General features: G+C 38.9%; 1 protein-coding gene across 1 annotated transcript in view; it reads left to right on the top strand.

The window, feature by feature from the left end:
* GNAQ (G protein subunit alpha q) overlaps positions 1 to 22,301 on the top strand; it is a 323,836-nt gene that overhangs the window by 219,873 nt on the left and 81,662 nt on the right. The window contains exons 3-4 of the mRNA XM_025359109.1: positions 3,628 to 3,782; positions 21,380 to 21,508. Coding sequence (XP_025214894.1) covers positions 3,628 to 3,782; positions 21,380 to 21,508 — 284 coding nt within the window. The remainder of the gene's footprint in view (positions 1 to 3,627; positions 3,783 to 21,379; positions 21,509 to 22,301) is intronic.

Here is a 22,301-nt window from a genome sequence, read left to right as displayed (position 1 = left end):
ACTAGGAATTTTTTTTTTTTTTTTTTTTTTTTTTGTAGCGATGGTATTTCTCTCTGTTACCTAGGCTGGAATACAGTGGCATGATCATAGCTCACTGTAACCTTGAACTCCTGGGCTCAAGTGATCCTGCTGCCTTAGCCTCCCAAGTAGCTGGGACTACAGGCACATACCACCACGCTTGGCTAATTTTTGTATTTTTAATAGAGATGGGGTCTTGCCATGTTGCCCAGGCTGGTCTTGAACTCCTGGCCTCAAGTGATCCTTCTGCCTCAGCCTCCCAAAGTGCTAGGATTACAGGCATGAGCCAGCACGGCTGGCCCTCCCTTGCTTTTCTGTGCACAATGTTCAAAATAAACAGGATAGTCTATTGTAATTGACTTGTTATTTGTAATATTTGAATTGAGTTTTTTCCTTTTCATCATTGTCTTTTTCATTGATAATTGTTTAATTTAGCATAACTACTTACAATTTTTACTACTATTTCACACTTGACATTTGGACAAATAGAAAAAAGGGTCTCATTTATCTTCCTATTCTAACATAGCTAAAAAAATACTGTTTCCACATACAGAAGTTTTTTTTTTTTTTTTTTTTTTTAAACAAGAAATTGAGAGTATTGCCTTTCCATTGGGAACGTTTATATGCACAATTTAAAAAATCTGTATGTATTTTGTAAAATGCTGTCATACTTTTAAATAACTTAGAGAATCTGAGATGAAAGCTCTTACATAAATGCAAATTATGGTTGATTATATTTGAATGTCATTTTCCAAAACAGCAAGGATGGAATGAAATAACAAAGCTTAGGAGGCAGTAAAAGTGACTTAGAAATTCCAACCTGGGTGAAGGCAACATGGTGATTGCTCTGTTTTTGAAGGCAATATTCTCTCTTAGTTTTGATGGAGGTTGACTTCTGAGTAATGGGTTTATAGCAGAGACAAAAGCTTACAGTGTAGAGGTTAATTTGAATTCAGAGTCAACATGAAACTTTCTCACAATTTTTTTTTTTTTTTTTTTTTTGGCAGTCAAAAGAAGGTAGCCTCTTTTAACTGTGAACAGTGGTCACAGTTTTTTTAAAGTGCCATGTTTATTTTGTCCATGCTGCTTTTGCTTGTAGGGGTCGTTCATCTTCATCTTTACCCGCCAGCTAAATCCTATCTTCTCTCTGTCACCTCGTTTGTCCTCCTCAGTCCATACACAGTTGCACTTATGCCACCCCCCTGCAGCATCGCTCATGTGCATATGTAACTGCATTCTGTCCTGTATTGTGTGATACAGTTATTGTGTAATATAGTAAGTTCATGTTTTGCTCAGGGCTACTGGGTGCTCCCAGAGGGACAGTGTCTTAACATTTTGGTGCTCTATGCATTGTAGATGTATTCATTATATATTTACAATCATACAGCTTGTGGCTAGATGAGCTCTTTGGTGATTTGGTTCAATTGCCTTTTCTTATGAACACAGAAAATTAAGTTATAAAGAGGAAAAGTAGTTTCTCCTAAAGGTTATGACCAGTGTTACGGGTAAAGCCTGAATTAGAAGTTAGAATTCCTAATTTCTAGTGTTGTTCAGTTCTTCCCTCCCTCCTTCCCTCCCTCCCTCCCTCCCTCCCTCCCTCCCTCCCTCCGTCCTTTCCTCCCTCCCTCCCTCCCTCCCTTCCTCTCTCCCCTTCCCTCCTTCCCTTCCTTCCTTCTTTCCGTCTTTCCTTCCAGCCAACCAACAAATAATTTGTTGAACATCTACCACTTGCCAGGCACCTTGCTAGGCCCTGATTATGCGGTGTTGAGCCTGTCTTGGAACTTGGAACTTAAACCATGATTAAAGAGAAAGACAACAAATATTACACTGCCTAAGAGGTAGAGCACAGCAGTGGGGATTCATTGAGGAGCCAGTGATGCTCTGTTTTCAAAGGGAGAGTCTCAGAGGGGAACGATAATGGAGGTGGGCCCTACCTGGCATGGGATTCAGGAACAGGACTCCAGGCTGGTAAGATCGTAGGTGGGATAACATGGAAGACTGCCTACACAGGGACTCAGGACAGAAAGCAGCTACAGGGATTCATTTTCCAAAATCAGAATACCAGCAAGTGCTAGGGCTTCTCAGTTACTAGATCCAGTTGTCACAGAACAGAACAAATAAGAAAGGTGATTTCTTCAGTCTCAGTGTGTTGAGCTTCCTAAAACCTTAAGTCAAGATTAGTCTGTTGGCATGGGGCTATTCCCACACAAGAGAAGAGAAGGAAGGTAAAGATTGGGAACCAGACAGGGCCTAACTGGATTACATTTATTAACATTCTGTCTGCTTAATATTCTGTGAAATGAATAGTTTGGCCATGATGTCATCATGATAGCCATTCACTAACCTTGTTTAGAAGTTTGTATTTCTGCACAAAATCAGTACTGTTTCAGTAATTATCAACCGTCTGCCTCCAGTGTCCAACACAATTAGTTATTTGTGTTTAGTTGCATATTTTTATATAAATACTTTATGTATATATATTGCATTCCATAAACCCTAGTTTAATTTTGATTGTTAGGCAGTGGTGTATTCCGGCTAATTTGAGGGTTGATCATAAAATATTTTCATTGCAATCTTATTTAAAAAATTTTTAGTCTCTTTATCTCCTTCCTGCTAAATGAATATAACCAAGTTCTTTTACATTGTTAAAAGATTGAATGGGGGTACTCAATCTGATAATGTAGATAAGACAGATAAAAAACAAATATTTTGGCCGGGCGCGGTGGCTCAAGCCTGTAATCCCAGCACTTTGGGAGGCCGAGACGGGTGGATCACGAGGTCAGGAGATCAAGACCATCCTGGCTAACACAGTGAAACCCCGTCTCTACTAAAAAACACAAAAATCTAGCCGGGCGAGGTGGCGGGCGCCTGTAGTCCCAGCTACTCGGGAGGCTGAGGCAGGAGAATGGCGTGAACCCGGGAGGCGGAGCTTGCAGTGAGCTGAGATCCGGCCACTGGACTCCAGCCTGGGCCACAGAGCGAGACTCCGCCTCAAAAAAAAAAAAAAACAAATATTTTGAAAGTTTGGGTGCATAAGAGTGGAGAGGTAATTGTCATTGTTGTCCAGATTAAATTACTGCTATTAATTGTTCTTCTAATGGTTTTACACCCTATTCTAAAAGTGAACTAGAGAAGCTAATCCTGATTAGTTCAGCATTCTGATTGAGTTTTTGCTTAGACATACAACACCCATAGCTGGCTATATTATGTGTTAGATTATAATAAACTATAAACATAGAGGAATAATTACTCCTGCCTCCTTTTCTTTTAATAATATTATTTTAGGATTATGATAATATGTAAAAATAGTGGTCCGTGTAAGCGTAACATTCTCATTGTTCTGATGGGAGGGCCGAATATGCCACCTTCCTCTAGTTTCCTCTAATCAAATCTAAGTAACATCAAAGTTTACTCTAGAGGGAAAGATTTGGGACTGAGTTCTCGCTAAGAAAAACAAAAAATATGGAACATGACTTTATTTTAAACCAGTTTAAAGACCAGTATATGAAGGAAGTTGTTACCTGAATTGTATGTAATGTAATATGCAAAGCAAAGAAAATTTGGAAAGTAGTAGATTATTAAAACTGCCTTTTTTTTTTATTTAAACAGGCTCATGCACAATTAGTTCGAGAAGTTGATGTGGAGAAGGTGTCTGCTTTTGAGAATCCATATGTAGATGCAATAAAGAGTTTATGGAATGATCCTGGAATCCAGGAATGCTATGATAGACGACGAGAATATCAATTATCTGACTCTACCAAATAGTGAGTATCTTTCCAGGAGGCCCTATGGGTTTTTCTCTTTACTTCCATTTGGAGGTTTTGTGATTATCATAACTTCTTTATTCTGTCCTGTGTATGTCATACACGATTCAAACTTCAAAAGTTAGGGAGCATAGATATTGAACTTATGCCAGCCTCATAAATCTAAATTAGATTATCAGGGACTAGTATCATGAGTCAGGGAGAATATTTCTTTTACTGTTTTCTGTTTGAAAAACAAACTGAAGACTCTAGGAATCTGATTTCACCAACCTATCTCCTCCCCCAAATTGCAAACTAGCAATTCTCACATATGCCATTGTGATTTGAAATCTTGTAATAATAATTTTTGATACAAAATTCAGTCGTAATCATGTGCTAGAAAACACCTACACACATTAGCAACTGCAAACAAAAAATATGTTTGATTATGGCTTCTTAAAACATCAGACTTCCTGGTTTCCAGTTTTCAGATCCAGAACTTGACTGCTTTCTGGGAGCCACTATTATGTTGATGGATAGGTTTTCCTTTGCATGAAAATTGCATGTGAGTCTAATTTCTAATTCCAGAATTATTTTGTGAGCTGTCATTCAAACTCATGTCCTGGGAAAGATTTGCATCCTAGAAATCTGTTACTTCTCTGCAATAAATCTCACCTAACAGAAAGGAAGTAAAGATTTGGCAGTCATTGGATTAATGTGATCAATGTAGTCAGCAATGTAGATAACCAGGCACCTGAATAGTGAGTTTTCTTTTGGTAGTATTTAGCCAGGTTTCTGTCTACATTCGTTATATTAATACAGCATCTGCCTCTTGTTTTTTGGTTCTGGGCAGACAGAAGAATGGGTAGAAAATAATCAGCAGCCTTATGCCAGTTCATATGATAAAGTGATCCACTGGATGAGAGCGGGCCCTTGGAGAAAATAAGAGACCCTGATAGGCTGCTTGACATCACTCAGAAGTGCATGGAAGATTCTAAGAGCTATATGACTCTGTGTTTTCAGTAAAATTGTCATGCTTTTACTCTAAATTCCAGGCATTTATATAAGATATGATTCACATCAGCCACAGAAATGTTTCCTGATCAAACTATTTCTTGTATTCTTATGGTAGATTTGAATTAGGCCATTCTGAAGTGTGGCACAATGCTCATGAGCACCATATTTGTAGTAGTTAATATTTTAACTAGCATTAACCCCCTTGCGAGCCTCAGAAATGTGTACTTTCTTCATTCTTCCTTTCATCGTCCTTCCACACCTTCATATAGTTCTTCTCATTTCTGGTCTTTCTCTTCTGCTTTCCTGCCTGCCTGCCTTCCATTCGGCTCTTCTCCCTCCCTCTGTCCTTTGTCCCTTTGTTCCTTCCTCCTGGGCTCCCACTGTATAAGTTTCTGTGAGTACAGAGATGAAAAAGGTGCATTCAGCTCTTGTCTGTTCTAAATTCTGCCCCCTCAACCTTTGATCAGCTGTTTTTTTTACTCCTGCCCCCTCTGTCCTTCTGTTTCTTTTGCCATTTCAAATTCCATCTATCTCCCCATGTTGCTGCTGTGTCTCATCCATCATTCCCTGTTCCCATTCATTGTGTCTCTTCTGTCTGCTTATTTACCCTCCACCCTCAGCTCTGAATCTCTCTGGCTCTCTCTTAACCCCTCTCTGTTTCTCACTTTGCTACTGTGATGTCTTGCCCTAGCCTTTAAGACTAACTCATCCTCCATTATAAAGTTACATTTACTGATAAATTCTTCACCTTGCATCATTTTTCTTCTAACCTCTATCTTTTAACTTTTAGTTTCAGTCTTATCTTTTCCCCTCCCTACCTGTTGTATTCTTTACCTGTCATCTGTAACTGTTCTCCCTACAGAGAGTCCGCTACTGGGCCGTCAGAGCCCCCCAAGTTACATTTACTGATAAATTCTTCACCTTGCATCATTTTTCTTCTACGCTCTATCTTTTTACTTTCAGTCTTATCTCCTCCCCTCCCTACCTGGTCTACTCTTTACCTGTCATCTGTAACTGTTCTCTCTACAGAGAGTCCTGCTACTGGGCAGTCAGAGGCCCCCAGTATCTAGTAATTATGTGCTTACTAGAGTTACATCTCTCCCCTTAGGGTTTGCCTCCTCCTCCTGGGTTGGACCTTCTGAGAGAGTCCTCTTTGCACCTAGGACACCTGTACTGGACTATGGATATGTTCTTGAGACAAGACTTCATCATATCTCTGATGACATACCCTCAGTTTAGATTTGTGAATTTCTAGACATGGGACCATTAGTTAGTATGAGAATTGGATGCTGCCACATCTAACTTGCTTAGGGCAGGAGCTCTCCTAGACAGTTTCTCCAGACCTGTCCATGCCGTGATCCTGGGAAAAGCTGCTGTCCTAGAGTTCTGTCAGTGCAGGCTTAGTCTACCGTAGAAACGGGCACATTCCTTATGATAAAGCAAGACTAAAACATGGGGCCATCTAGCACAGGCTGATCTAAACTCCTTCAAATGATTGTTCTTTAAATAGTTCTACATTCCCCTAGTGGGAATGAGGATAAATTGATTTTCTAAATTATATATATGTGGGCCAGGCACGGTGGCTCACACCTGTAATCCCAGCACTTTGGGAGACCGAGGTGGGTGGATCACCTGAGGTCAGGAGTTGGAGACCAGCCTGACCAATATGGTGAAACCCCGTCTCTACTAAAAATACAAAAGAAATAGCCAGGCGTGGTGGGGTGCGCCTGTAGTCCCAGCTACTCGGGAGGCTGAAACAGGAGAACTGGTTGAACCCAGGAGGGGGAGGTTGCCGTGAGCCACGATTGAGATCGGTCACACCACTGCACTCCAACCTGGGCGACAGAGGAAGACTCCATCTCCAAAAATAAAAATAAAAAATAAAAGTAAATTATATATATATATGTAGACATACATAACCTAAATCTTTTTTAACCACACTTTATGCTGAAGTAATAAAGTGAATTCTAACAACATGTACTTATATCCTTAGATGTATCAGTATGTATCTCTTTTTTTAAAAAAGTAGGACATTTTCCTACCTAAATAATAATACATTATTATACCTAAAATTAATTAACTTCTTTTTATCATTCTGTACCCAGTTCATATTCAGATTTCCCAAATTCTTCCAAAATGTCCTCTAGAGGTGGTTGATTTCAGGACTTCACATTGCATCTGGTTGTTATGTCCCTTAAGGTTCTTTTAATCTAGTAGAGACCCATTTTGCATTTCACTGGCATATTCAAGAGATTGGCCTAGATTTGCCTGATTGCTTCTCATAGTATGATTTAGTTTGCTCCTGTGTCTCATGGATTTACTATAAATTAGAAGTTACATTTAAAGTCTTTATTAGATTCAAGTTAAACATTGTGACTAGAATGTATTATAAGTGATGTTGTACCCATGGTGGATGAAGTTAAGATTTACCACAGTATCAGGGTAGTGGCACTCTCCATTATAAAGTTGTATTTTACTTGTCTCTCATCCTGTTAGTTTGTCACTGAGCAGTCTCTAGTTCTTCATCAGCTCTTCATCTGATAGTTTTACTTCCAACTGATAATTCTTGCCAGATTTAATAATTCCATTGGGATTCGTAAAATAATTATTTTCCTCTTTTATCAGTTGGTGTATCAGTTGGTCTACATTGGCATTCTTCTGCATAGAAGATTTTATCTCTTCAACTATTTGATTAATCATCTGAACCAGGACACATTGAGAAAGAGGAGGCTCTATTAATAATTATAGTGAAATAGCAGGCATAAACTGAGATTCTCCAGGACAGGCAGGGACGTTTGGTCACCTTAGCTAAGTGAAACTGAGGGAAGGAGGTTTGTTTCTTTCGTTTTCTGTAGAATACTCTCTTTACTTCAAAGGGAGTAGAATCAATTTATTCCTGCCAGTTATGTAAGGGGTTGTCTGTATAAACCAGAGTTAACTGGACCCACGTTTCAGGTCTCCTCCTGGCATGTTTTGGTACCACCTATACATCAGTGCCCAAGCAGCCTGTCTGACTTGCCTTAATCCCACTGTGCCAGGAGGCCTGAGTGTTAGTTACTTTATTCTTCACCGTCTTAGTAGTGGGCACTTTACATTTTCCTTAGCCAGGTAAACCTCTCAACAGAAATAGGACCTGGGTGTGATAGAGTCACTCATTTGCTGCTGTGTTCCACATGTTTCTCCAGTGTAGTCACAACAGATGCTCCAGGAACTGCAAAGATGACAGCACTGGCAAAGATGTAGGTCCCATATATTAAACATTGCTGATTTCCCAGTACTAAAAATCATGTTCACGAATAACTCAGAATAATTTTTCTCTGTGTTTGAGATAATTGTTATCCCTTTTCCTTTCTGACTTTTTTGTGTATATTACCCTAGTACATCTTCAGTATATTATCTTGCCTCCTTTTCTTCATATAGGGTTTCTTTGTTGTTCCTATCTTTATAATTGAAACATACTTCATCGTTATTCTGGACCTAATTTCTTACTCAGAATATCACCACCTTACAGAAATATTTCTGAACTTAGGACCAACTTCTTTTGGTGCTGCCTGTCTCTAGTGGCAGGTCTTCAGAGTAGATTTAGGGAATACATAACATCTAAGTTTCTGGTATTAGAAGACTCTCCCTGCCACACACACCTGCTTAAAGGTTGTCGTGTAATAGCAGTTCTGTCCACAACTCTGGTGGTTGTGAGATTCAGTGCAAGCGACTTACAAAAAATACTGGGAGCAGAGGCCAAGCATGCCTGTCTTCTTTTCTCTCTAATGAACTCCTATTCATCCTTTAAGACCCGACTCAAGAGTCACCCTTTCTGAAAGCCTTGCCCAACACCAGTGACAGTAAGTCACTATGTCATCTGTCTTAACACTGTGTACATATCTCTTTTATTTCCATCATCACGTTTACTAAAGTGCCTCTCTCCTCTACCCTCAGTTCCTGACAGCAGTGCTCATGTTTGACTTTCACAAGTGATTATTTCATGAAATAATAGATGGGTAATTTCTACTATTTTAATGACCTTGGTATAGGCACCATCTCTCTTTGGCTGTTAAAGATTATGAAGGTTCAGAACCGAAGGCATTCAAGTCTTGTTTCCTGCTGTTGTTGAAGGTCTAGGATCTGAAAAGCCTTATCAAAGACAATAATAGCTGCTATTTACTGAATATTTACTATATGTTAGATTCTGTGCTTAGTCATTTACATGTGTTATTTCATTTAATCCTCAAAGTCACCTGCAATGGTAGATAGTTATTAGCATCCCCATCTAACAGAAGAGGAAACTAGGATTCAGACTGAATAATTTGTTCAAGGCCACATACTCAGTAAGTGAATGCAGTAGGAGTTGAATTCAAATTTGTTTATTCCAGAGCCCAAGCTTTTAACCACTGAACTACAACCTCACATAGGATGGATGGATGGTTGGATGGATGGATGGATGATAGATAGATAGATAGATAGATAGATAGATAGATAGATAGATAGATAAATAGGTGATTGACAGGTTTTAGATAAGATAGATGGATAGGTAGACAGATGAATCAGTAGATAAATACCTATGATTAGGTGTTTTATAAGTCAGTTACCATGAAGAACAAATTATTAATCTTTATCAATATTGTCTACAGATAGTTTCATATTTATAAAGTCAAGAAGGAAAATTATATAAAATTGACTGGAAAACAAACCCAACAGGTTTTTGGTTATCATTATGAAAAGTTAGCCATGTTTAGATAAGCAGCAGTTATCCGTACTAACATGGAAGATGTTCTAAGTCACAGATAATTCAGGAATGTTATTTCTTTGTTTTAACCTACAGTCTTTATCTCTCAACCCCTCTTCCCCAAAATCCAGCCAATCACTTTTACTGAAACCAGTGAGAAGGACACAATAAAATGATTTGAGCTTCCTTTCTACTTTGATTAGCCAACTTGCCTATCATAGTAAGTAATCAGATGACTCAAAGGACAGGCGGCAATGATAGAACCAAGGAGACGGGAAATTCCAGATAATGGATAAGCAGTTGTGGATACATTTGCAATTGGCCTTAATTTGGTGAATTCTTCCAATTCTATTTAATGAACGAATAAAAAGCATTCAAAGATCCTAGGGAGTTTTGTAGATTACTAATTAACTTTTTCGTTATTGATAAAAAGCCTGAAGGCTCTGAAAATGATTAAAGAGCACAAAAAACAGATGGTTGTAAGTTCACTTTTTTCCCCCTAGATTTCACCACCTACTTTAATACACTGAGACATCAGGTCAAATGAGTTCACTGCCTACACTACCAAAATCTCCCTGACATTAGCCAGAGGACACAAGTCTCAATCACATTGGCATTTAGTGAGAAAAGGCCTCATATGCAGGCTTTGGCTAGTCTACTGTAGCTGTGTTTGCCTTAAGAGACCAAATAATTTCTAATCTTACTTCACCGAATTCCCCTCAAGGGAGTTGGGTAGATCAGACACCTTCTTGAAATTTCCACATGATCCGGAGCCCATAAAGAACATGAGTAGATTGGCTTTTTGGCATAAGTCAACATTGGAGTTTCACCTTCTAAACGCATGCTTACATTTTTTGAGTCTGATTATGAACTTGCACCAGTATATTATGTGCCATGTTGAATTTAACAAAAGGCATTTCAAGGATAGGGTAACACACATCCACCTGACTTAGGGCCAGTCCTTCTTGAAGAGGAAGTACCTTGCTAAAAAGTTGCTGACTGATGAGTCAAACAGTTGTAGTCCAGGGTATATTGGTTTGGCTGTTGTATCCATCCACACTTTCCTCTGACAGCTTTTTTGAAAAAGTTTAAGCCTACTTCAGGCTTTTGAAGGCAGATAAGACCATTGTATGGTGTGAATATTAGGTCAAGGTCCAGCTGGAATTCCCTCTGCTACTCACTACCTCGGGGGCATTGACTAAGCCTCACTTTCCTCAGACATGGATTACATGTGATATGTAATCCTTAAATTCTCCTCCTAAATTCTGAAGTCCTTTGATTCTGTTGCAGTAGATTCCCTTTATCTGAGAAGTCATTATCCTATGCAGTCAAATGAAAACCTGGCACCTTAAAATTTACCTGGAAATGTAATGAACAGAGAAATTATTCTCTACATGATTAAATTACTAAAAATGCTATGTTTAGCCAGGTCAGAAGAGGGCATTGACCTTGCATATGTTTGCTCTTTTTTAGAGTGACAATAATAACAAAAGTGTCGTTCTTTTCACTTGAGTGACATATTTAATTCTCTTCATGTTTTGTTATCTAGTGGGCCACATTTTCCAATCTTTAGTAAAACAACAAACAAAAAGCCGTGCATTTGTCTTCCTCAGTGAATGCTGATGATTCTAAGATGTGGTCTTTATTATTCCCTTCTCAGAATGCTCTTAGAGGTAAAAAGATAAGGCTTAGATATGCTTAACTCTCCTCTAACCTTTATTACAGAGAAGGAACAGGAAAAAGGGCTGAGATTAGCCCCAGTTTATCATTTGTTCACTCTGCCTAAAGGGCAGAGTGGATGTGGGTAAGTCAGTTTGCTGTTTGCTCACATTTTAGTGGGACATTTGTTTGGACTTTGAGTAGTTTGGCCTCTTCTTTGTAGGCCTTTCTACAGTCTTTAATCAGGATGATGATGTGCCTAGTAGAACAGGGATTAGCGTGCCTATTTTTGTAAATAAAGTTTGGTTGGAACATAGCCATGCTCATTTGTTTATGAATTGTGTATAGCTGCCTTGGACCCAACGGGAGAGTCAGATAGTTGTAACAGAGATCATATGGTCCAAAAGTCCTAAAATATTTATATTTACTATCTGATTTTCGTTCTCTCACACACACAAATTCAAACCCCTCTTAGAGGTGAAGAATGACTATTAAAATGCAGTAGCGTTCTGCTTATGCCCTTTAGATAAAACCTGGTTTAAGACTCTGATGCTCTGAATTAATCCAGAGATATCTTTTAGAGTACTGAGTGAAGCAATGGCCTACATTCCTTCAGCAGTCCTCTAGAAACACTGCTTTGCACAATGAGACATTTGGTAGGAAGTGAGCAACAGAAAGTTCTAGATAATATTTCCTGGAAGTACCACTAAATGCCACACAAAGCATGTCTAGCACTAAAAATGGCATGAATGACCAGAAATGTTCACTGAGTTGATTTGGCTTCTGAGTGCAAGGATTGTGTGTCATATGTGCTTGACTCGTAGTGTCTGGTATGGTATGGTGGTATGTTGCAGCTGATGAGAGGGTTTCATAGGATTTAGCAATCAATTGAAGCAGAGATAGGAGTGACAGTCTTTTGTAAGAGGGCTAATAGAACATGCACATGACTAGAAGACAACCCCATCCCACTTCCAATCACAGGGAACCAAAGAATCCTGCTGTCTTCATGTAACCCATAAGGTCATTCAGCACCTTTTTTGACTCCCCACTTCCCAAGAAACCTTGCTGACTCTGGTATTCTTGAGTTCATTACCAGGTTAAAGTCTTTTCGGTTTAAAATAATGAATTGAATTTTGATTTATAATTAGTTTACACTAACTCATGTTAGCATGACCAGCTCTCCAGACCTGATCATCCTTGTCAAAATGAAAGTTCTAATCTCACAGAACCGGTATCCAAATTAAGGTGACATAACTGACATGACCACGGGAGACCCACTTAAATCAGTATGACCTATTATTGCTCATTGCTCTTGGCTGCAATCACTGGAACTTCTCTTTTGACCCACATTACATCTGCATTGTAGTATGGTTATTTATAACACGTTTATCTTCATTGCCAGACTATAATCTCCTTGAGGACATGATTTGTGTCTTTCTTCCTTTGTAGTTCACGCTCAGCCTAAGCATAGGGCCTAGCTTGTTGTAGACCTTCCATAAAATATGTTGAATGAATGATAGAGGAAAAAGAAAATTCTGTACCTTTCCTAATTTCTTCTCATCTCTCCTTTTCTGCCTGTTCAAATCCCATTCTGTCTGCACAGAGTAACCCATCCCCCACCTCTACTGCGCACTATTCTCCAGTGACTACAGTTCATAATCATCTCTCCCTTCCTGTTGCATTCATCATTAGCAGCTCACAATTTGGCACTTAATTGTTTCTTAATTGATTCATCGGTGCTCTCTTTGCTTCACAGGTAGACTGAAATCCCTAAAGGCAAAGAAGGTATTTTAACATATTTTGTACGAGTTCTCTGTGCCAGTCTCCCTCCATCTAACACACTGCATTAGAGTTTAATGTATAACAGATTCCCAATAAATATGTGTAATTTAACTGAATTAAGCATCGCCACCCAATTTCAAGGCAAGCAGACCAGAATTAAAAAGTAATCTTCAGCTATTTCTTGATATGTTTTAGAATTGTATCAAAATTAATCAATAGCTTTGACAGTTGTCATATATAAAAGGTGAATAAATTAACAAAGCCAAATAGGCAAATTGAAAAAGACTTCCTTCTTTCTTTTCTCTCTTTCTCTCTCATTGCTATTGTTTTGTTTTCATTTTCAATTACAAAGTTGATTTATTTTTTTTGAGCATTACCCCTGAGAATCTGTTGCTGTGAGCCCAGCCCTGGCCCTGGCATCTGGCAGACACTTAGATGTCTGGCCCTTTCCCTATTTGGCACTAGTGTTCTCTTTACATCAGACTTTCAGATTCATAAGATAATGAAACTTTACCAAATGCAGTGATAGAATCTTTTTAGGAGATATTTAATTTAGTTTTAAAAATCTTATTTTTCTAGATTGGGTTAGTTCTTTGGTAGAGGGAAATTGAAATGCATAATCTTGAAGACTTCTCTTTTATCCTCCAGAATAGTCTCCCTTGAACAGCTTTCAAAAATGGTAGGATTATAACCCACCTGATACCACTGAGTGATCTTTGTTTTGAACCTGCAACTTTGTATTAAAAGCAAACTGCTTGGCCGGGTGCAATGGCTCATGCCTGTAATCCCAGCACTTTGGGAGGCCGAGGTGGGCGGATGACGAGGTCAGGAGTTCGAGACCAGCCTGACCAACAAGGTGAAACCCTGTCTGTACTAAAAATACAAACATTAGCCAGGCATGGTGCTGCGTACATGTAATCCCAGCTACTTGGGAGGCTGAGGCAGGAGAAATCACTTGAACCCAGGAGGCAGAGGTTGCAGTGAGCCGAGATCGCGCCACTGCACTGCAGCTTAGGCGACAGAGCGAGACTGTGTCTCAAAAAAAAAAAAAAAGTAAACTTCTTATGAACAGAATGCCTATTAATAAATGCTGCACATCTTTGAACTCTAACATGTATGCCAAGTATCAAAAAGGAAAAAGGAAAGTTGATTCGTTCTCTGCAAAATGAGCTTTTTAGGAGATGGAAGTGTTTGTGGAGTGAGCAATCTTCTGCCGCTAACCATCCTAACCAGACTACCAGCCAGGCTCCTGTCTGCCACAGGATTTGCCATATGAGGAAGGGACTAGCGTATGTCATGCAACCAAAATCTCTCCTTGACTGTCCCCTCAGGATAGCAGTTTTGCAAAACTGTTACTTCTTCCTTTGTTTTTGCAGGTCACTGTACAATTTTTTTTTCACTTTTTTCCTTTGGACCTTTGTGGTCATATAGCAACTGCACGATAACTCTGTGTTTCTGATTTCTCTTTAGCTTCCAATGCTTTTGACAGTGTCAGATACCATCTCATGGCATGATCTAGCTTTCAACTCCCCAAAGACTGTTCCTCTCACAATGAGGTCTTCTTAATTTTTTTAAACGAAGTCGACCTCATTTTTCTAACCTTCTTTTCAATAATTAAAAATGTGAAGACCTACCCAGAATCATTTTCTGTGCCATGACTTAATCTTAGTATTTGATGTGAACTGCAAATTTGTTATAAATGCAGCCTCTTCATGGAAGGCCCTTACATAGGGGTTAAAGAGCTCCCCAGCTTCCAACACACACCCCATGTCATGCTACATTGAATGCCCCAAGATGCTGTTTCGTTTATCTTATTGTGTCTGGTCTGATTTGTATGAAATTTCAGAGATTTCTGTTCATACTTAACTACCCACAGGTACTTTTTGCCTTTTGGTGTAATTACTGAGTGTTGTATGCCTCTAACTTTAATATATGTATTTAGAGTCAGGGTCTTACTATGTTGCCCGGGCTGGAGTGCAGTGGTTACACCCTGAAACTCGTGGGTTTAAGCAATCTTTCTGCCTCACAGCCTTCCAAGTACCTGGGACTGTAGGCAAATGCCACCACACCTGGCTTATAAAATTTATTAATTCTAGCTGTAATGTGATATGTTTTACCTGCCAGCTCATATCTCTAAGTTTTAATTTTTTGTTTCCTTCATTTAAGAGAAAACAAAAGCACTTGAATTTTTATTTTCTCTGCTATTCTTCGTCTAGATTTTCAGTTACTCTTCCAGTCATAGGTGGGGGGGGGGGTAGTTCTTTTTAATTTTAAAAAGGATACTTTTTAAAATCAGTTTTCATTCATGTCAAATGGGAGCATAAATTAATTTGAAGTTCAACTCAAAACTGTTATTGATAAAATGTTGTTAAAATTAAGGAACAATTGGAATTTTTTTAAAAACATATACAAGAGAGAAAGTGTTATATATAATATTGATTTGGGCATATTATTTTAGAGAAGTTGAAGCTTCTGTCATATATTTTAATCATTTAAAGTAGTGGATTATGTCCTGTCTGTGAATTTATTTTTCTTCAGCCAGAGATTATCCTGAAGTTCAGCATGTAAAGAATTTATCTGTTACAAGCTATAAACTAATGGGCATGATTTCTGTGAAGTCTTTCATGCAGTGCAGCCATACTACACAAAAGAATGTTTTGAGGATTATCATCAAGGACTAGAGATTGTTCGAACAGGTTCCCAGAAAGTGACTGTATCCAAAATATATAAAGGTTCATTTCATCTCTGTAAATCTCACCATTCTTATTTTTATGTAACCCTTATTTCTCCACAAGTTGATAAACTCCGTGCAGGTAAGGATCATATCCAATAAATCTTTCTATCTGTAGCATCTACCATAATGTCGTTGCCAAAATATGTTGTTTAATTCCAGATGACTCTGCATTTTGCTTATGGTCAGAAAGGAATCATTGAAACATTAATACACAAGTGTCTTTGTTCCCTCACTTTTCATTGAAAACCATCAAAAACCTCTTTTTTCCATCAAGAAGATTGTGTCAGAAATGTCTGGTTGATAAAGTCCCATCTCCTCAGTTTGCACTGTATTAGACAGAATGCTAAGGCCTGAAAGCTTGAAACAGATATAAAATGGACATACACATTGCGTCATTCTCTAGCCAGGACCTAAAGAATAGCAGGAAGCAAATCTACTAAGTGAAGTTAAATAATGCTTTTTCTTTCTCTGTTGTCTTTGTCAAGAGACATTTTTATTCAGAACTTGGTTATGACATCATGCAGGCCAGTAATAGCCAAGAGAAGTAATTTCGTAAGGATGGATAGCTAACAACCTCTTCTCTCCTGTGTTTTTGCCTTTCTAACCGCTACAGCACTTCCCATAAAATAGTTTTAATTTGGGTCCATGCTGAGCACCTGCAGTGCTCCAGGCCCTTGGCTAAGTGTTGTTGATACAGCCGTGGACGAAGGCACTTGTGGGTCCTCACCACCGAGTGTGAAAGGCAAACATGTGGAAGAATATTGAGTTCGGGGTTTATTTTTTTAAATAAAATTATAAATTAATAATTTATAATGTCTCAGCACAGTGAAAAGTCATTAAATCCCCATGGAGGGATTGGAGTAAGGTGGGTTTAAGAAGCTAAATCTCCCATTTTCTAACATGAATAGCTTGTCTCCTAGATACTTAACAAACCTTATGTAAAACATGGGAGCTTCCTCTCCCTGACATCAGGAGAGAGTCACTGCCAGATACTTGTTACACATACATTGCCTTGGAAATGTACCTGTGCCTGGCACCATGGCAACACCCTTGAGAATGACCTCGACAGCCACTCAGAATCATTCGTACAAAACAAATTATGGCTATAATTAACTCTCTGAATTTACTCTACAGTATAAATTTGTTCAGACCTTGGTCGTTTTTTGTTGTTTTTTTTTTTTTTAAGGTTGAATGAATGGAATAATTTAACAAGAACCCATCCCTCATATTCCACCAGATTTTTTTTTCAGAATAGAAAGTGCTTCAATGGAAAGTACAATTCAGTTAAGAGATTATTTTATTACCTTTTCTCAGTATGTGACGAGGACCATCAAATGAGGGTGTTCTACTCTTATCATGCTGGAACTCTAGTTCTAGGGAACAAAGTGCCTTTTTTCTCTAGCAAATGTGAGATACAGAGAGTGCTGAGTCCTGTGAGCCCAGAGTGAGGGGAGTTGCATGGGATTGGGGGTTATGCGGGCAGCAGCTCTTTGGTCCCTTCTTGGCAATGAAAAATGCGGGGTTTTTTTGTTTTTTTGTTTTCGTTTTTGTTTTTTTGAGACAGAGCCTCACTCTGTTGCCCAGGCTGGAGCGCAGTGGTACAATGGTGGCTCACTGCAACCTCTGCCTCCCGGCTTCAAGCGATTCTCATGCCTAAGCCTCCCATGTAGCTGGGATTTCAGGCATGCATCACCACACCTGGCTAATTTTTATATTTTTAATAGAGATGGGGTTTCACCGTGTTGGCCTCGCTGGTCTCAAACTCCTGGCCTCAAGTGATCTGGGCCTCCCAAAGTGCTAGGATTACAGGTATGAGCCACTGCGCCCAACCAAAAATGTGGTTCGTGGTCTATACATTTTACCTGCTTCATAAATTGTCTGTAACATATCTTCACTCCTGGGTAGCTTCTCAACTCCCCAGATTTTACTCTAGGAGAAAATAGTTTGTATGTCTTTTGTTTAGTTGGAGGTTTTGTTGTTTTTCTTTGCCTTGTTTTGGGTTTTGGTTTGGTTTGGGTTTTGGTTCTAGATGATGTGTTGCAACTAGCAGAGCTAGATACAGTTCCTCTTAGTCTTTTCTTTTGTTAAGATAGATTAATTTAACTCTTTTACCCCAAGCAAAGTGAGCCTTCCTCTCTGTCATTCAACTGAGGCAAAGCAAAAAGAATGGCAAGCAAAAACTGTAGCTTCCTTTTAAGTTAACCAGAAATTTATGAAGCATCTTTAATGGCTGTTTCTTTGCTGTGATCTATGTTGATACCTGGGCAATGAACAGACAGAACAGAGCCTGGCAGGCAGCAGGTGCTCAGTGTTAGTTGTTGTTACGCTGTTGTTGTCATTCTCTGTGATCTATACTGCCATTGAAAAGATGAAGAGGAAAAAGTATTCTTGCAAGTATGAATGTCTTGGATATTCAGTTCAGTACCTTGAACTTAGGAGTGATACCACGGACAATTTTTTTAGGGTAGCCTTTAACGCCTTTAAGTGGAAAGTTTTCTAGTGGCAGATATGTGCCTGATTCCATCTTATCCAAGCAATGTGACAGGTAATTTCCCACTTCATGTACTGGTTCCTTAAATTACCTTGTGCTAACACTCATCTGTGCTTTAGTATGGAGTGGCAATGAGTAATCTGTTAGGTTTATCTTCAGAAAACAGAAAACCACACTTTCCCTTTACCTCAGGAACAGCACAGCACCTTCCATTACAAGAATCAACAGCCGTCTGTTCTGACCTCTGTGTGTGGCGTTAAGCGAGTAGAGATGGTTTATCGGGCAATATATTTCTGAGCAGCCTTGCCAGTGGAAATTTCAAGTTATTTGATTCCTCTGAAATAAATTTTTGTATACAGTAGTTAAATGGTGAACTTGTAGATTTCAAAGTGTACATTCAGGTTTTTCAAATCAAGAAGCTGACAAATTAGAAAACTCCATCCATACAGAGTAGCTATCTGATTTTTTGTTTATGATATAATGAGCTGGTTTATCAGTAGAGTGAAATACAGATCACTTCCTGGAACATGTGCTCGTTAACTCTATCAGACGACTCCATGATCATGGCAAGATATTTACTAAAATTCTGGGTCCGGTTCATTTTTACATTTCCTTTCTGTCTTTCATACCAGTATTCTCCCAGCCTCCCTCTATTTGTCTTCCAACCAGTTTTATAATAGTTGGAGATATCAGACTGGTTCTGTTACTCCATAGAGAGCTGATTGCCCACTAGAGAATCATCAGTGTATCAGGTAAAAGGGCCCTGGAATACTAATTAGTTGATTTGCAGTAGGAGTTTCTGGGCTGATACTTTTTTGTCTTAAAGAATTGATAGGCCGGGCGCGGTGGCTCAAGCCTGTAATCCCAGCACTTTGGGAGGCCGAGGCGGGCGGATCACGAGGTCAGGAGATCGAGACCATCCTGGCTAACATGGTGAAACCCCGTCTCTACTAAAAATACAAAAAACTAGCCGGGCGTGGTGGCGGGCGCCTGTAGTCCCAGCTACTCGGAGGCTGAGGCAGGAGAATGGCGTGAACCTGGGAGGCGGAGCTTGCAGTGAGCCGAGATCGCGCCACTGCACTCCAGCCTGGGTGACACAGCGCGAGACTCCGTCTCAAAAAAAAAAAAAAAAAGAATTGATAACACACCTCCAAAGAGGCAGTAATTTTATTTCTTTGTTAAAGTCAGACTTAACTCTTTGTTAAAGTCAGATTTAATCCTCCTACTTTATGATTTCTTGAATCTTGTAGATTTAACTTTTTTTTTACATTCAGTTTCCAATTTAAGGGTATCATTCATACAGAAATACCACTAGTAAGAATGCTATTTAAATAATGCTAAAACTAAAGCTCAGCATAGGAAATCATCAATCCATCCAACATATATTCATTAAGTACTATTTACCTGGAATTATTTTTAGGTACTAAGGCAGAAATAAAGATGGGTAAGTCAGAGTCCCTACCCTGAGTAGGTCATGTCCACTGAGTATTTGTTATTGCTCGGTTGTGACATGCTATGCACAAGGCATTCATTGTTGTGTATCTCAGAACTCACTTCTTGTTTGTGGGTATAAAGAGTTGAAGATCTAACCCCTTCCCTTTCTATTAAGGGTCCCACCTTTTCTTTAATCTGGTTCATAAGTTAGTTACTTTGTGCATATACTCTGTAGTTGTCTGTTTTGAAACCATGTCTGTGCCCCATCCTTTCCAGGACAAAGGAGAACACAGTTACTCTTTGAAATCATGAAGATACCACTCAATTCTATCAAATTGTGTCATTCTCAACATTTCAGATTATTTTTTACACTTTGAGAAAATGAAACATGAATAGAATAAAAGATTCTTGACATGGCAGAATTACACTGATGAAGAGCATATGTGTGACTGCCAGGGGTGAATGGAATAAAAGATTCTTGACATGGCAAAATTACACTGATGAAGAACATATGTATGACTGCCAGGGGTAACACAGGTAGTGATAGAACAATTCTGTGTCCTGATTGTGGTGGTATTACACAAATCTCTACGTATAAAATCTCATAGAAATAGATACCCCCCATAATACGGTCAGCCCTCTGTATCTGTGGGTTCTGCGTTTGTGAACTCAACAACCTATGGATCAAAAATATTCAGAAAAATATTGTATCTTTACTGAACACGTACAGACTTTTCCCCGTCATTGTTCTCTACACACTACAATATAACAACTATTCACATAGCATTTACATTTTAAGTAACCTAGAGGTGATTTAAAGTACAGGAGAGGACTATGCATATGCATACATTATATGCAGATACTGTTCCATTTGATATGGAGGACTTGAGCCTCCAGGGATTTTGGTATGTGCAGGAGGTCCTGGGTCCAGTCGCTCACAGATACTGAGGGATGACTGTATACACATATACAATATATAGCATGTGAGTATGTAACAACGGATGAAATTCATAAGGGCTGTAGTTTTGTTAATAGTATTGTATCAGTGTCATTTTCCTGGTTTTGATAATGTACTATGGTTATGTAAGATGTTATTGTTTGGGGAAGCTGGGTAAAGGGTTTTAAGGGAAGGGAAAAGTATCAAGTATCATAAAACCAGATAAATGTGAAGTTAAGGTGTGGTGACTCCAAACATCGGGAATATCTGACCTTAAGACACATTATTACTGCAGTAATTAGAAATGTCATGGCTTCACATTAATCATGAATGACTTAGGCTCTGGACAGAATTTAGGACACTGTAGCATGCTGTCTTCTCTTAGGGGAATAATGAAATTCATTCCAGGAAGACTCTGACGTTCTGCAAAAAAAAAAAAAAAAAAAAAAAAAAGGCATTCTGACCTTATGTGCAACTCTGTTATCTTAAAAACTGTTTTAATCTTCTGCTTTGGCAACCAAGCCTACTAAACAAGTAGAGAATAGGAAACTAATTTGAATTTCTTTTTCTCCCACCCCCTGTCTCTGGGGAGTATGAGTTCTAATTGATAATAAGAGAATAAATGAGAACTATGGTGTGTATGTAATCCATGGATGGATAACCTTCCAGTAATGGAAGGTTGACTTTATCTTTCTTTTCCACAGACTTCTCTACCACTTTCTGATATTTTTCTTTCTCTTCTTTACTTCTCTGTTAGGGCTCATTTTTGTCCTTCCCTTTCCGTAGACAGCTTTGGTGTGATGGTGTCACTGACATTCTCATTGTGTCTTCCCTCCTCTAGCTATCTTAATGACTTGGACCGCGTAGCTGACCCTGCCTACCTGCCTACGCAACAAGATGTGCTTAGAGTTCGAGTCCCCACCACAGGGATCATCGAATACCCCTTTGACTTACAAAGTGTCATTTTCAGGTAGTAATTGAGTCCATAAAACCTATTTCCCAGCTTTTTATGCCTTGAGTACATTTGGTAAACTCTATAAATACTGGAATCATGTATAGGCTTTAAAACAAGATAGCCTTTTTACCAATTATTATTAGTTACACAAATAAAATGACATATTCCTGAAGGAGGAAACAACAGAAAGATGTACTGGAGGCCGGGCGCAGTGGCTCATGCCTGTAATCCCAGCCCTTTGGGAGGACAAGGTGGGTGGATCACCTGAGGTCAGGAGTTTGAGACCAGCCAGGCCAACATGGTGAAACTCCTTCTCTACTAAAAATACAAAAATTAGCTGGGCGTGCTGGCGGGCGCCTGTAATCCCAGCTGCTTGGGAGGCTGAGGTGAGAGAATCACTTGAACCCAGGAGGCAATGAGACGAGATTGCACCACTGCACTCCAACCTGGGTTACAAAGTGAGACTCCATATCAAAAAAAAAAAAAAAAAAAAAGGAGAAAGGTGTACTGTCCTGGAACATTTGGCATTTCAATTTAAATCACTAAGAAATCAGTAAAAATCTTAGTTTTGCTTGTGATTGAGTAAAATCAGTTAATAAACCATTGGTCTTAACTGTAATTTCTTGGGCAATCATTTTAACTGTAAGGACAATGGATATGTTTTTAGAATTATGTAAGCTATGAATGATCTTACGGTGTTGTCAAGCACAAATTATATAGTGTCAGAAGTTTTCATGCTGGTGTTTTCCCCGGGTCCTCTGGTACCAATGCAAAATTTTTCAGTAGCAAGAATAATATGTGATATTTT

The sequence above is a fragment of the Theropithecus gelada genome, chromosome 15 (genome assembly GCF_003255815.1).
Source record: "Theropithecus gelada isolate Dixy chromosome 15, Tgel_1.0, whole genome shotgun sequence".
Classification (NCBI taxonomy): Eukaryota; Metazoa; Chordata; class Mammalia; order Primates; family Cercopithecidae; genus Theropithecus; species Theropithecus gelada.
The sequence above is the reverse complement of the archived record's forward strand: the minus strand, read 5'-3'. Positions and strand labels throughout refer to the sequence as shown.